This window comes from Prosopis cineraria, unplaced genomic scaffold, assembly GCF_029017545.1.
Source record: "Prosopis cineraria cultivar Desert tree isolate PC_DT_omini unplaced genomic scaffold, ASM2901754v1 PC7, whole genome shotgun sequence".
NCBI classification, from domain to species: domain Eukaryota; kingdom Viridiplantae; phylum Streptophyta; class Magnoliopsida; order Fabales; family Fabaceae; genus Prosopis; species Prosopis cineraria.
Genome location: NW_026555338.1, coordinates 34,803,134 through 34,819,323, shown reverse-complemented (window position 1 = coordinate 34,819,323; position 16,190 = coordinate 34,803,134). Strand labels below are relative to the sequence as shown.

At 40.1% G+C, this 16,190-nt stretch overlaps 1 protein-coding gene across 1 annotated transcript; it reads right to left on the bottom strand.

Moving 5' to 3' along the window:
- Positions 1-13,817: 13,817 nt before the first annotated feature.
- On the bottom strand, positions 13,818-15,981 carry LOC129315531 (ervatamin-C-like). The gene is made up of 2 exons (XM_054959296.1): positions 15,521-15,981; positions 13,818-15,191 (listed from the first exon to the last, which is right to left on the bottom strand). Exons 1-2 carry the CDS (start codon positions 15,969-15,971, stop codon positions 14,602-14,604), a joined length of 1,041 nt encoding a protein of 346 aa, XP_054815271.1. The 5' UTR covers positions 15,972-15,981; the 3' UTR covers positions 13,818-14,601.
- Positions 15,982-16,190: the final 209 nt, after the last annotated feature.

Genomic DNA, 16,190 nt, shown 5'->3' with positions numbered 1-16,190 from the left:
AAATAAATGAAGTTTGAACCTTTTAAGTAGTGGGTGTGCGCCATTTAGCTATTATTGTAAATCTTTTGTTAAAAATTTTAATTGGGTTCTGTGGATGCAGATGAGAAATATTACAGGTCAGAATTGATCAAATGCAAGGATGGAACAAAATCTTTTCCCAGACATCGTCTCAATGACAATTTTTGCGACTGCACCGATGGCACTGATGAACCTGGTACCAGTTATAGTCCCTAAAATCATAACTTAAATGTGGAAGTTTAAGATATAGGTATTTGCATATTGGGTATCAAATTACAGTTATGGTACTGTCGAAGTCGATCAAAGGAAATATGAACTTAACCTTTTCAGGCGATCAAGGGATTATGGAAGATTCTATTAACGTGTTTCCTAGTAGTCTAGGGAAATGATGGTTTATGGTCGTTTTAATCCTAATTTGTTGTTCTTTGTTTGAAATTTGAATTCAGAGCTCAGAAAATCATGAGTCTATGCTTTCATTACTTCTATGTCCAGTGTTATACTGAATGAGTTCACGTGTTTTCTCTGTTTGGTCCCCCGCTTATGCTTCAAAATGTGTCCGGTTCTTCCTTTCTGATTTCTTTTCTGGTTAAGCTAAATTTTGACAAGAAGGAATCCTGTATGATAGCTACTCTGCTACAGTGGTAATGCTTAACTTAATTTTCTGATTTAGTTATTAATACTTTCTATTATTATTTAATATTTAGACACTGTCTATTGCTGCCAGCTGACACAGTCGTAGTTCTCTTTCTAGTCCATGTGTTAACAGAGACGTGTGTGTGTAGTAATATCTGTGGGTAAAATAAAATATGTTAAGTAATGACCACGCCTTCATATGTTCCCAAAAAAAAAAATTGATATACTTGTACTTTTATTAAAATTCCCTACGATTTATTACTTGATTGTTGCTTGTAAATAAAATACATTAATTGATTGTTGATAGCACAGTGTTGTTTTTGTGATTACAGGAACTTCAGCTTGTCCAACTGGAAAATTTTATTGTCAAAACTTAGGAAGCAAGCCACAGTTCATATTTTCTTCTCGCGTTAATGATCTATTTTGTGGTAAGCAAAAAAGGTCTCATTTGTTAAATTTTATATTTTTTTTTCTCTCCTTCTCCCTTGCTATTTTTTTTTTCCAATTTATTTTTTCGGAGTTGCTACTTAAGGCATGCTTTTTGTATAACATTTTGTTCCCACATAGAAGCATTGTGTTCTTGAGATGGGTAGTAAATGTCTTCCTTTCAAGGTTTATAAGAATTTTGAGGAACCTAACTTTGCACTACAGTTTTTTTGCCTTTCGTCTCTATTTCCTCACTCTTCAATATCAATAAAGCTAAGTAGTTAAGGGGATTTGACAAAAGATTTCTTGATAATTGTTGCTTTTATTCTACTGAGTCTTAACCCTATTTAAACACATTGCTTATGTGAGATTAAATGATGTGGTTGACCTATATTTAATGTAAATATTATTTATTAATAAAGGGGATACTGTGAGGAGTAAAAATAGGGATTTTGTAGATATCCTATTCCCGAATATCCTCTCCTGATTCCATCTCCTGATTTCTTGGAGATTTGATCATCTTCTCACATGTATAAATCAGTGTACATACTCTGGGATTCAATAATAAGAGTTTTTCGGTCTATTTGCTACATGGTATCAAAGCTACTAGCAGATATCGACGCCGAAAACTCTGAGACAGAAAGCACCGAAGACGAGACACAAGAGTTGCACCCGATTCACACTTCTCCAATGTCGAAGAGTGATGGGTCCTCGCAAATCGATCCAGATAAGGCCGGTAGTCCCCTCGGGTCGATCACTGGTCATGACGGATCATCGGTGCTCGTGGTTACCATGAAACTCAATGGCTCGAATTATCGGGTATGGGCACAGGCTATGCGACTTGCGATTGGAGGCCGAGGGAAGATGGGTTACCTCGATGGCTCATCAAAAATTCCAGAAGAGTCCAGAACGCAGGAGCTACAGCGATGGCATACCGAAAATTCGTTGGTATCATCGTGGCTGATCAATGCCATGATTCCGGAAATTCAACAGAGCTTCATATTTCTTCCATCAGCTCATGAAATCTGGAAAGCTGTGCGAGATTCATACTCTGATGGGAAGGATTTGGCGCGAATATATGAGCTTAAAACAAAAGCATGGTCACTGCAGCAGGGAGAACGTGATGTCACGGCTTTCTGGCTGGAGCTGAATACCATCTGGCAGGAATTAGACTTGATGACAGAAGTGGAATGGTCTAGCAGTAATGATGCAATCCATTATAAGGAGCAAGTCGAGAATGAACGGGTGTTTCAGTTTCTTGCAGGACTGAATCAATCTCTAGATGATGTACGGGGGTGCGTTCTGAGCCGTATGCCACTTCCATCCACTAGAGAAGTATTCTCAGAGGTACGTCGAGAGGCTTCAAGACGCAAGGTAATGACTCCTGGAGCTATTTCTGCACCAACTTCTTCCTTGGACACTGCTGCACTTGTGAGCAAGGGCAGTGATTCAAATCATAAGAACCAAAAGGGGAAGGTCACTTGTGAACATTGCAAGAAGATTGGGCATACCCGTGACACTTGTTGGGATATACATGGAAAGCCAGCCGATTGGAAGCCGAAAAAGGGCAAGCAACGAAGTTATCAAACTTCTCATGATGTACCGCCAGATAAACCAGACTCAATACCTGAAATTGATAAGGAGCAACTAGGTAAGCTACTTGAGATGCTTAGTGTGTTGCAGAAGAATGAGAAAAACCAGAAACTGAATCCTACTGCATCTGTGGCTCACAAAGGTAAATGTGCCTTACTTACTTCTAATAGTAACCCCAAATGGATTGTTGATACTGGGGCAACTGATCATATGACCTCAAATGTTAAACTATTCAATACCTATATTCCTAGCGCTGGGAATGAAACAGTAAGTACAGCTAATGGATCTTCCTCGTCAATAGCAGGAACAGGAAGTGTGGTTATTTCTAAAGTCATGAGACTGAATCATGTTTTACATGTACCTTACTTGGCTTGTAACTTATTGTCTATAAGTAAGTTGACTAAAGAGGCAAATTGCTGGGCTCATTTCTGTTCTACTCATTGTATTTTTCAGGACCTCTTATCGGGGAAGATGATTGGCAGTGCTAAGGAGCATAACGGTCTCTACTATCTCGATGAATCAACCGTGAGTAGTCTTTGGTCTCGAATCCAGTGTCACATTGCAAATAAAGACTTTAATGATCTTATGTTATGGCATAGGAGAATGGGTCATCCAAATTTTCAATACTTATGTCGTTTGTTTCCTGAATTTCAAGTTAATAAAATTTCTTCATTTCACTGTGCTGAGTGTGAACTTGCTAAACATCACAGATCTGTGTTCAAACCTGTTGAATATAAATCTACCCGTCCTTTTTCCATTATTCATAGTGACTTATGGGGTCCTACTCGTATTGCTAATCGTACAAATACTAAATGGTTCATTACATTTATTGATGACCATACTAGAATGTGTTGGGTCTACCTATTACAAGATAAATCTGCTGTGCCCTCTGTCTTTTCTCAATTTTATACAATGGTAAAAAACCAGTTTGACACCACAATCCAAGTCCTCCATACTGACAATGGCACTGAATACTTTAATAAAACCATGGATATGTTCCTCACAGAACATGGAATTGTCCATAAAAGTACCTGTCCTAACACTCCCCAACAAAATGGTATTGCGGAACGGAAAAACAAACACCTCTTAGAAGTTGCACGTGCCTTGCTCTTCACTTATAACGTTCCCAAATATTTCTGGGGAGATGCAATTCTTACCGCTACATATTTAATCAACCGCATGCCAAGTCGTGTCCTCTCATTTACCACACCTCTTGAGAAATTAAAAGAATCTCACTCCATTACTCATCTTGACACCAACCTACCACTTAAAATTTTTGGTTGTTCCACTTATGTTCACTCCCATCACTCCCAAAAGCTGGACCCTAAAGCCATCAAATGTATCTTTCTTGGTTATTCCTCTACACAAAAAGGGTATAAATGCTTTGATCCTCATACCAAGAAACTTTACATAAGCCGAGACGTTAGCTTTGTTGAGCATGAGTCCTTTTACCCAAACACTTCAAGTCAGGGGGAGAGGGGGAGTGACTTTCAGTTTTTGGAAAGTGAAAGTGAGAGGCAAAGGGGTAAAGAAATCACCACCATTCATGATTCTGATCCCTTCATTCTTGCACCAACAAACCCTCAAATAGAGTCTGAACTCTTAAACCCACAGTCCACCGAATTCAGGGTCCAATCTCCTAGGCCAGAAACTGAAGTAAAAAGTCTTTCAGATTGCACTGAAATTGCTGGAAATGCACTGGAAAAGACACCCTATAGTCTACTCTAGGAAGAAATGGCGAGAAAGGGAGACTGTTATACCTGAAGCACAACCAGAATTCGAACCACAAGAGGCTCCTGAAGCTGGGAAAGCGGAGACAGACTTACCGATAGCCCTCAGAAAACAACCCAGAACTTGTACACAGCACCCCATCCAAAGGTTTGTGAGCTATCAGACTCTATCCTCACAATTCCGCACTTTTGTAACTAACCTTGATAAAGTGAAGATTCCCAATGATGTATATGAGGCCCTTAGCATACCAGATTGGAAGAATGCTGTGATAGAGGAGATGAATGCTTTAACAAAAAATGGCACATGGGAAGTTGTAGAGCTACCAAAAGGGAAGAGGGTTGTGGGCTGCAAGTGGGTGTTCACCCCAAAATATGATGCTGCTGGTAAGTTGGACAGATTAAAGGCACGGTTAGTGGCAAAAGGGTTCACCCAAACATATGGCTTGGACTACAAAGAAACTTTTGCCCCTGTAGCCAAGCTTAATACTATCAGAATCCTAATCTCTGTGGCTGTAAATCTGGATTGGCCTCTCCAGCAGCTAGATATTAAAAACGCCTTCCTAAATGGTGACCTTAAGGAAGAAGTCTTCATGACACTACCTCCAGGTTTTGAGGCGGGAAAGAACAATCAAGTGTGTAAGCTTAAGAAATCCTTGTATGGCCTAAAACAATCACCGCGGGCTTGGTTTGACAGATTCTCGGAAGTCTTGAAGAATGAAGGATATAAGCAGGGATTGTCTGATCACACAATGTTTGTAAAAATGGAAGGTGGTAAGAGGTGTATTCTCATTGTATATGTTGATGATATAATTGTCACAGGTGACTATGAGGAAGAGGTAGATAGAGTAAAGAAGGCTCTTGGAAAGGAATTTGAAGTGAAGGATCTTGGTAACTTGAAATACTTTCTGGGCATGGAGGTTGCAAGATCACAAAAAGGGATTTATATGTCTCAAAGAAAATATGTTCTCGACTTGCTTACTGAAACAGGAATGTTGGGATGTAAACCTGTAGAGACCCCTATTGTTGTGAAGAAGAAGGGGAAGAAATTAATAAAAGATATGGAAAATCAAGAAGATGAAGTTGAACCTGAGGAAAATGATTGTGAAGAAGAAGGAGAGAAGAATGAGCCTGTGGAAAAAGAAAGATACCAGAAGCTAGTTGGGAAACTGATTTATCTCTCTCATACTCGACCAGACATAACTTTTGCAGTAAGTGTGGCAAGCCAGTATATGTGTGACCCTAGAGAAAGGCATATGGAAGCTGTATACAGAATCCTAAGGTACTTGAAGGGGACACCAGGTAAAGGATTATTGTTCAAGAAGCAAAGTCTACGATCAATAGAAATCTACACAGATGCAGATTGGGGAGGAACATACAAGGATAAGAGATCAACGTCAGGCTACTGCTCATGTGTATGGGGAAACCTAGTTTCATGGAAGAGTCAAAAGCAAAGAGTGGTCTCAAGGAGTAGTGCAGAATCAGAACTAAGGGCGTTGGCCCAAGGTATATCAGAGGTACTATGGGTAAGGCGAGTACTAGATGAGATATACGTCAAGACTGATCTTCCACTGAAGTTGTACTGTGACAACAAGGCTGCCATAAGTATGGCGCTAAATCCAGTTCAACACGAAAGATCCAAACATGTGGAGATTGATAGACATTTTATAAGGGAAAAGGTTGAAGAAGGAATTGTGTGCCTTGTCTACATACCAACAAAGCTTCAAGCTGCTGATGTACTCACCAAAGGATTACACAAGCCAGCATTTGATAGTTGTATAAGCAAATTGGACATGATTAGCATCTATGATCCAACTTGAGGGGGAGTGTGGTTGACCTATATTTAATGTAAATATTATTTATTAATAAAGGGGATACTGTGAGGAGTAAAAATAGGGATTTTGTAGATATCCTATTCCCGAATATCCTCTCCTGATTCCATCTCCTGATTTCTTGGAGATTTGATCATCTTCTCACATGTATAAATCAGTGTACATACTCTGGGATTCAATAATAAGAGTTTTTCGGTCTATTTGCTACAAATGACTAGTGTAAAACTAGAAATTCTGTTGCGCCCAATCTGGTTTATCATGCTTCTTGTACAAATTGCTCTCATAATTCTACTTAAAACAGATTCAAATTGGATGTGCTGCCAAGGGTATTAAGGATTTTTCTTTTGCCTTCAAGTTCCAATTTTTATCCAGTATTGCTGCAGATTGTTGTGATGGGAGTGATGAGTATGATGGTAGCATCCATTGTCCCAATACATGTGTCATGGGTGGAAATGTAGAATACAGATCTGATCCAATCTCTAGTGGGGCAAAAAAGACAAAGGATGGAGTGAAGTTAGAGGAGTTAGTTTATAACCTTACTGGTAACTTTTTCATCCTAGAGAGTTTTCACATTACTTTTTAAACCTATATATAAGTAAATATGTCTTTAAATTGTCTGATTTCAGCACTGAAGGTGGCTATTATTCTTCAACTGGTTCTGGTTATTTTTGTTGTCATTCTCTGGTGTTTTCATTGCCGTAAGAGATATAGAAGGAGGTATTACCGTTGAACAGATGTTGTCCTTATTGTTTGCCTATTTTAAACCCCAGGTAAAATTCTAAAATACTTTTGCTCCGTTTTCCATTTCTTATTTTTTTTGCCCGATTTTAATTATTGTTTCCTATTCTTCCATATGAGCTGATGTCAGGACTCATTTCATAAATTGGGAACTTCCATGACACAATTTTCAAGGCAAGCAAAAAGGGGGAACATAAAGAAAGAAAGAAAGAAAGAAGCTGATCAAAAATCTAAGATATTATTAGAATTTAGATATTTGGGCAACATGTAGAAAACCTAATTTGATGCAGGGTTATGACATTAAGATATGAAATGAATAACCTCGCCAATTATGCTATTCAATTGGATTAAACATCCCAATGTCATTGAGGTCCTAGAGTTAAATTGAGGAACATATGTTAATAGTTTTGTTTTCCATTACACTTCTCTTTGATCATCATTCATGACCCCCTTATCTCCAACTGCTGTCATTTTTTGTGTATCTTTTTTATTTTCTTTTTTACTGTAAACTTTTATCTGCAAAGGATGGTATGAGAGAGAAGTTATTTATTGACTTTGTATATGCTAATTGTGTTGTCATTTTACCATTTAAAGGTGTCATTGTGCATGACATGATGGGGAAAAAGTGATATTTTATGAATGCACACAGCTGCATCTTCTACCCTTTTTTCTCTCATCACATTATGTTCACTCTGTGTATGCCATACTTATCCTTGTAAGTTGCATCCCTTTACCTCTTGATAAACAAAATCATCTCTGTAGGTTCTTTTTTTGTTTTGCCCCAAGTTGCATCTGTACTACATTGGTCTGCCAAGATGGTGATCAAAGCAGCCAAGCTCTGCAGTGATATTCTCCTTCACTTTTGTCCTTACTTAAAACAATGCCCTTCGCTTTTCTGGGTTCCTTTATTACAAAGGCTTGATCAAGCTGTTACAGCTGAATTAGAAGCCAAAAACTATGGGAAAAAATGACTGACTTCATTTCCCTTGAGTCCTGCTGAACTGCTTGTCCTTATTCATTTTGTTCTTGATTTCCTCCTAAAATAATAGTGCAAATTTCTTTAAAATATCTTGCAATCTTCTGTACCTCAACCTCATGATAAGGCATCAATAGCCTATTCCTGTATTTTTTCTTACACTCTCCAAAGATCCCATCTCTTTCACTCTGGTCTTGCCATACTTTAAAGGACTCAAGTTTTGGTTGCCTTTCAGTTCCTCAAAAGAAAACCCATGTTTTCTCCTCTCATCTGCTTGGCTGGACTGTTAACGTCAGTCCCATTTGATTTTGTTAGAGCTCTGCTCTAAAGTAACTAATAGAACCAAGCTTTCAATGCAAAGAGAAATAAATGAGGGAAATTCTGAGGTTTTTGATATTAATGCATATGAACTGAATCAGTGTTACAAGAGAAACTCACTGATTCTAGCCAAAACCCTATTCCCAACAACTGAAATTACAAACTAAATGGAAGAACACAGCAACAAGAAAAGGTCTCTCACTGGTGTTCGAGAGACCAGCACTCTCCTCACTTCTGTCTAACTTCTCTAAAACATCCTTGAGTGCCAACAAAAATAATACAGCCAAATAAAGCAAGCAAAAAGGTGACTTCAATATCGAGACTAAATCTAAGCCACCCTACTAAAACATCATGGCATAATCCTTCTTTTCTGGACCCTCAGGATATTAATCCTAACCCAATGGGTATTTCCTTTCTACACCCAACTGCCCCCTTGATCTCCTCTTATAAGTCTGACCATATCTCACGGTCACATCATTTCCTGCCTCTAAGAGTCTCACCTTGTCCTCAAGGGGAAAATCTGAAATTGGAGAGAAATGGTGTCAGCTGTCTCCCATGAATTCTCAAACTCGGGTAAATCTCTCCATTTCACTAAAACCTCCAGCTGGTCTGTCATAAGTTTCCGAACCTTGCATATGTCTTGAGGCTGTACCTGTAGCTCCAATTCTGCAGAAAGTGCTGGTGGTATAGTAGGAGTGACAATAGCTGAACAAACTGATTTTTTGAGTTGAGAAATGTGAAAGACTGGGTGAATGCGAGCTGTGGAAGGAAGTTCCAGCTTGTATGCGACCTGTCCAATCTGCTCTATGATCTTGAAGGGGCCATAGAAACGAGGGCTGAGTTTCTCATTAAGTCTTTTGGCTAAAGATTTCAGCTTGTAGGGTCTGATTTTGACATAGACTAAATCTCCAACGTCCAGCTATATCTCTCGCCTATGTTTGTCAGCTTGCTTCTTCATTCTTTCTTGCGCCACAGTGAGGTTTTCCTTTAAAATGGCAATAATGGAATTCCGGGACTGAATCTGTTCATTGACAGCTTCAATGCCTGACGGTTCCCCATTCAGCTTAAAAAAAGTAGGAGGGTCCCATCCGTACACCGCCTTAAAGGGTGTTATTCCAGCAGCCCCATGATGAGTTGTGTTGTACCAATACTCAGCCCAAGGTAACCATTGCGCCCATTGGGTTGGTTTCTCACTGGTGAAACAACGCAGGTAAGTTTTTAAGCTCCTGTTCAAGACTTCGGTTTGGCCATCAGATTCCGGGTGGTAAGCAGAGCTAAGACAAAGCTGAGTGCCTGCTTGCTTAAATAATTCCTTCCAAAACTGACTTACAAACACCCTATCCCTATCTGACACAATTGTTTTTGGAAACCCATGCAATTTAACAATGTCATTAATGAATCTTTCAGCAACTTCTTTTGCTGTAAATGGGTGGGTCAAAGCCAAGAAGTGGGCATATTTTGTCAACCTATCAACAACAACAAGTATGACGTCATGTCTTTTGGATTTTGGAAGTCCTGTAATGAAATCCATGCTAATATCTTCCCAAATTTGTTGAGGAATCGGCAAGGGTTGTAACAGCCCAGCTGGAGTTAATGCTTGATATTTGTTCTTTTGGCACACGTCGCACTGTGACACATATTGTTGGATATCTTTTTTCATGCCTTCCCAATATACAACAGTAGAAAGCCTCTTGTAAGTGCGCAAATAACCCGAATGGCCTCCGGTTGGTGAATCATGAAATTCCTTCATGAGCAATTGAATTCTGGTAGACTTCTTTGGTAGCATCAATCGTCCTTTATAGTGTAGACAACCCTTCACAAGGCTGTATCCCTCCAAATTTCCTTGCTTGGTAATGACTTTTTGCAGTATATCATTTAACTTAGGATCAGCATGTACTTCTTTCTCCCATTCTTCAAGGTCACCTTGCTGCCATAAAGAAAAACCATGTATCTCCAGATTTTCTTCTTTCCTTGAAAGTGCATCCGCTGCACGATTTTCCTTGCCCGGTTTGTAAGCTATTTCAAACTTGAACCCTATTAATTTAGTGATCCAGTGCTGTTGACTTTCTTCTACAATTCTCTGTTCCAGCAGAAACTTCAAAGCTTTCTGATCTGTCCGGATGACAAATTTCTCCCCCCATAAGTAGTGTCGCCATTTCTTGACCGCCATAACAATTGCCATAAGTTCCCTCTCATAAATGGAACATTGTTGAGCACGGTTAGAGAGCTTTTGGCTGAAATATGCCACTGGACGGCCATTCTGCATCAGCACTGCTCCTATTCCAGACCCGGAAGCGTCTGTTTCCAACTCAAACGGGATGGAAAAATCAGGCAAAGCTAGTACTGGGAGAGAAGTCATGGCTGTCTTGAGACTTTGGAAGGCTTCTTCAGCTTTTGGGGTCCATTTAAAGGCATCTTTCTTAAGTAAATCGGTGAGAGGACTAGCGATTTTTCCATAATTCTTGACAAATCTTCTATAATACCCTGTCAACCCTAGGAACCCTCTTAAGGATTTCACATTCTTGGGTTTAGGCCACTGCACCATACTCTCAATTTTGCTGGGATCCGCTTGCATTCCCTCCTTGGAAATGATATGCCCAAGATATTCAATTTTTGGTTGGGCGAAAGTGCACTTCTTAAGGTTGATCACTAGCTGGTTCTCTTTTAGGATAGACAAAACAGCTTTCAAATGTTTCAAGTGAGATGTTAAATCATGGCTATAAATAAGTATGTCATCAAAAAATACAAGCACAAATTTCCGAAGATGCTCTCGGAATATCTCATTCATTAAAGATTGGAATGTGGAAGGAGCATTGGTTAAACCAAAGGGCATTACCTTGAATTCATAATGTCCCTCGTGGGTTCTAAATGCTGTTTTATGTTCATCTCCAGCCATGATTCTGATCTGATGGTATCCGGACTTCAAATCCAGCTTGGTGAAGATGGCGGCTCCTTTTAACTCATCTAACAACTCATCTATAGCCGGTATGGGAAATTTGTCAGGCACCGTGATTTTGTTCAAGGCTCTATAGTCCACACAGAATCTCCAGCTTCCATCTTTTTTCTTAACCAACAAAACTGGACTTGAATAAGGACTTTGACTGGGCTGAATGATACCTGCTCTCAACATATCTTTCACCATCTTCTCAATTTCATTTTTTTGAACATGAGGGTACCGATACGGCCGTATGTTAGGAGGTTGTTCGCCTGGTTTGGTTGCTATTGCATGATCATGAGAACGAGTTGGTGGTAACCCTTCAAAAGGTCGACAAACTATAGAGAATTGGTCCAGGAGGTTCTGAATTTCAGGCGCCAATTTTATAGTTTCAGCTGTTGTTTCTTCATTATTCATCCCATTATATTCGATCATGTACCCCTCCCCTCTCTTCTATACGGATCGAATAAATGACTTAAGGAAAACCAAGGCCTTGGTTAGAGCGGGATCACCTTGTAAACACACCTTGTTTCCTTTCTTACCAATCTTCATGGTCAGTTGCCCCCATTAACCTTCACTTCTCCTAAAGATTTTAACCATTCAACTCCTAGTACAACATCTACGCCACTGAGTAGAAAGGGGTAGAAATTTTGAATAATGTCCAGGCCTTGTACCTGTAACTTGAGGTCATTGCAGCGTTGCTTCCCTTTAATACTAAACCCATCCCCAACAGTGATAGAATAGACGGCAATGTCCTCCACTGGAATTTTTATTTTAGTGACTAATTCCTCAGCTATGAAGTTATGGGTAGCCCCACTATCAATCAAAATCACAATCTCGGCTTTCTCTAGTCTCCCACGTACCTTCATAGTGCGATTCCCTCCAAACCCAACTATGGAGTTTAGTGATAACTCCATTCGAGTTTCATCTTCTTCGGCTTCTTCACTATCTTTAGTGCATATTGGTTCATGGCCTTCGATTCCCTTCTCGGGCTCTAGCTCCACAACATCACTTGCAGATTTTTATTTTTGCAGATGTGATTAGGTCCGAATTTATCTGCACATTTGAAACACAAACCAAGCTCTCGCCGACGAGTTAATTCCACGTCTGACAGTCGCTGGGTTCGTCCCCCTGGACGCGACGACGCTGTTCCTGTCGTGTTGCTCGCTACTTTTGAGTCTGCCGTTTTTGTCTTAGCCCGTTTCTGGAGTCCCGAGTGTATTGAAGAGGTGTGCATGCTTTTACTGGGCTCAGCCACATGAGTGATCCGTGTGAAAGGAGTTTGGGCTGATTCATTTTTAAGCCCACTTTGAAAACGCTGGCCTCGCAGAAACCGTGAGTCTTTGGCCTTCTCTATTACCTGATTCCTCTCATCCACCCTAATAGACATCTCCATAATTTCTCTAAGGGTACTGGCGGCCGTGAGCTTTAATTCAGCCCTTATCTCTGGTTTTAGTCCTACACGAAATGCTCCCCCCACACACGATTCTGATGCGTCTCCCACCATAGCTGATACGCGTTCGAACTCCTCCACATACTCGCGCACAGAATGCTCCTGTTTGACTGCAAACATCATCTCATATTCATCCCCAAGCTATGAGGGATGGAATCGACGCAGAAGTTCTTGCTTGAACTCTGACCATTCTCGGATAGGTGCTCGAGTTTCCACCCATTGATACCAGTTAAGAGCCTTACCTTCGAGGCACACGATGGCTGCTTCCAGTCTCTCCATTTCAGCCACAGCATTGATTCGAAAATACCTTTCCACTCTGAAAAGCCACCCAATAGGGTCTTCTCCATCAAATATTGGTAACTGCAGCTTCCTGTACTTCCCTACTTCTTTTTCATGATCTCCGGTGCTTCCTGTAGTCTCTTCATGGCTGGGTTGATCTTGTTCAGGAGGTTGGTCTGCACTTTTCTGTTTCTCTGCTATTTGCTCTAATTTATCTTGCATCGTCTGCATCATCTCCTTCATCATGATCATTTCTTTCGATAGTCCTCCAACAGATTCTTTCAACTCTTGTACCTCGGAATTGGAGTACTGCACTCTTTCGGCCATCTCTCTTGCGCTTATTAGAAGGTCCGAGGATTGCACGGCTCTGATGCCAATTGTTAGAGCTCTGCTCTAAAGTAACTAATAGAACCAAGCTTTCAATGCAAAGAGAAATAAATGAGGGAAATTCTGAGGTTTTTGATATTAATGCATATGAACTGAATCAGTGTTACAAGAGAAACTCACTGATTCTAGCCAAAACCCTATTCCCAACAACTGAAATTACAAACTAAATGGAAGAACACAGCAACAAGAAAAGGTCTCTCACTGGTGTTCGAGAGACCAGCACTCTCCTCACTTCTGTCTAACTTCTCTAAAACATCCTTGAGTGCCAACAAAAATAATACAGCCAAATAAAGCAAGCAAAAAGGTGACTTCAATATCGAGACTAAATCTAAGCCACCCTACCAAAACATCATGGCATAATCCTTCTTTTCTGGACCCTCAGGATATTAATCCTAACCCAATGGGTATTTCCTTTCTACACCCAACTGCCCCCTTGATCTCCTCTTATAAGTCTGACCATATCTCACGGTCACATCAGATTTCTAATATTTTTACTAGGGATGCAATCAATCTGACATCTTCTGGAGTGTGGAACGGGTAATTATCTATTGTCTACTATGATTACTTAGTGCTGTCCATCAGTTTGCGGAGGCTGCTATGTATTACTGTTGGAAATGATTTGGGCAGATTGGGAGTAAGACAGGGTTTGGCCAGCGGTTACCTGTGGAAAATAGCTTGTGCAGTGTAACGTATTTTTACAACACCTGGATCTTTGCTGTTATTTACAGAGCTGCCAATAAAATTCCTAAAGCTGAACAGGCTAACTACACATAGTAGAAACTGTGTTGTGAATAAGGTGTCATCATCCCTAAAATCACCCCCAAGGAGGACAAGCCTTTCTCTTTGAAGCTTGGAAGTGCAATACTAAGGTCGTGCCTTTGCAAAAGATTGAAGTTAGGTTTTGTTTAGTTTTTTTCGTGCGAGATAAGGCTTTTTCTTGTTGTTGTTGTTGTTTTATCATGTGAGAAAGACTTAGCATACGAGTGATGGAATTTATTCTTCACTGTCTGGTTAAAATTCTAATTTCTTTGTACAAGTGCCAAGAGAAATTTGGCAAGTTTATTGTTATAGCTGGAAAATGATAAAGGTTTTATGTATAGTACCACATTATGAGTTGCTGTCCTTGCAGAATAATTAGTTCGTGACTTCTATATGTTCAGTGAACTTTCTGATTATTATTTATTTCATTCTGTCCATCATAACTTCTAGTCTGCTTGATAAGCCTAGCCTACTTATTTTAATGGACTAATTGCGTTATTTTACTCTGCATTTCATCGGACACCTTATTATTTGACAGGGTAGCTTGGTAGCATGGCAATGCCACAAATGCCCCTTTTATCCATAGCATCACGCTTCATCTTAACGTAACCAGATTCACCCCACTCTTCACCCCAAGAATTCTTCACAAGCCAGTACTTCTGACCATCTTCTTTGCCATACCCGACTATTGTTACTCCGTGATTGAGGTCCTTTCTGCATGTGCCATTGAAGATACCTTTAGAATAAAGTTGAAAGTAATAGCTACCTGCATCAATTGCTACGGAGACAGGCTGATGAGCAGCTGCAGCTTTCAGTTTCTCCTCATTGTTGGCAGGAACATTTTCATGGCCACTTATATTTACAGCATGATGAGCAGCTTTGACTTTATCACAGGTACCGTCTGTCCCTTTATAAGGATAGTCTTTCTCAGTGGTGATCCCTCCATTCTTCTCGATGAAAGTAAATGCTTTGTCCATGTAGCCACCTAGGCAGCCTAGGTTCCCACCATTAAAATCACAGTCTACAAGTTCTTGCTCAGACAAAGACACCAACTTCCCTGTCTTTATTTGGTTGATGCCTTCTACAGCTGCCACTGCAGAGAATGCCCAACAACTTCCTGCATCAAAAGGTTTGTGCCATGATTTACTTCTCAGCTGGCTCCGAGATTCAAAACATACTCAAAAATAAATGAATGAATGAATGAATGAATGAAGTATTAGCAACCGAAATCAGCATTTGATAAATATCAGCAGACTACAAGGATCTCTTCATATATTTTGTTAAGGATCTCGGTTACTTTTGTTCATGCCTCCATGCTCTTATATATCTTATATGCTTGTTTCGTGTATTATGATATTCAAATATTTAGGGAATGCATGGTAATAGTGTACTTGTTTGTTCTTGGGTTCTTCTAAACCATGAACTTGTTTTTGCAAGAAACTTTACCGCATTGGCCTTGATCTTTGATGGGGGTGACTGCACCTCTCTTCCTCCAATCTATGCTTTCTGGCAACGCCCCATGCTTTTCATACCGGAATTGTGTCTGTAATTGCTGTGTAGGTCGAGAACCAAGATATTTACTTCTAAACTCGTCGTTTGTAATGTCAGCAAATCTGTTGTCTGTGAGCTTATAGGTGTAATTCTGGGCGTTGACGCACTCAATAAACCTGATATTGGCTTGGTAAATGCGAAAATGGGCTTCCCATTCTTCCTTATCCTCGTATTGTCGGCCATGTCGTTTCAGCCAACCTTCATACCTCTTCCTGACCACTTCTGTCTCAGTCTCGTCACTCTTGGAAGTGTTAGGACATACCCCTCTCGCTGCTGTTATCCATAAGTTGCAGAACAAAGTAAGAAGATAGAAGATAACAATGGGGGATGTTGTGGTTGTCTTCATGACTGGCTAATTATGCGGATGTAGTATGAGAGGGTATGTACATGATACGTGCATGAATATTTAATATATGCGGTAGCAGTATGCTGCGAGTTTTGCATTCTTTACACATCTTGCTGTTCTCATTCCTTTCGCACTCGAGAGTTTTAACAAGGCAAGACTGCATATTTCATCTTCTCCTCTGCGTGGCTAGAAAGATGCTTAGGTTGTTAACTTGCTTAT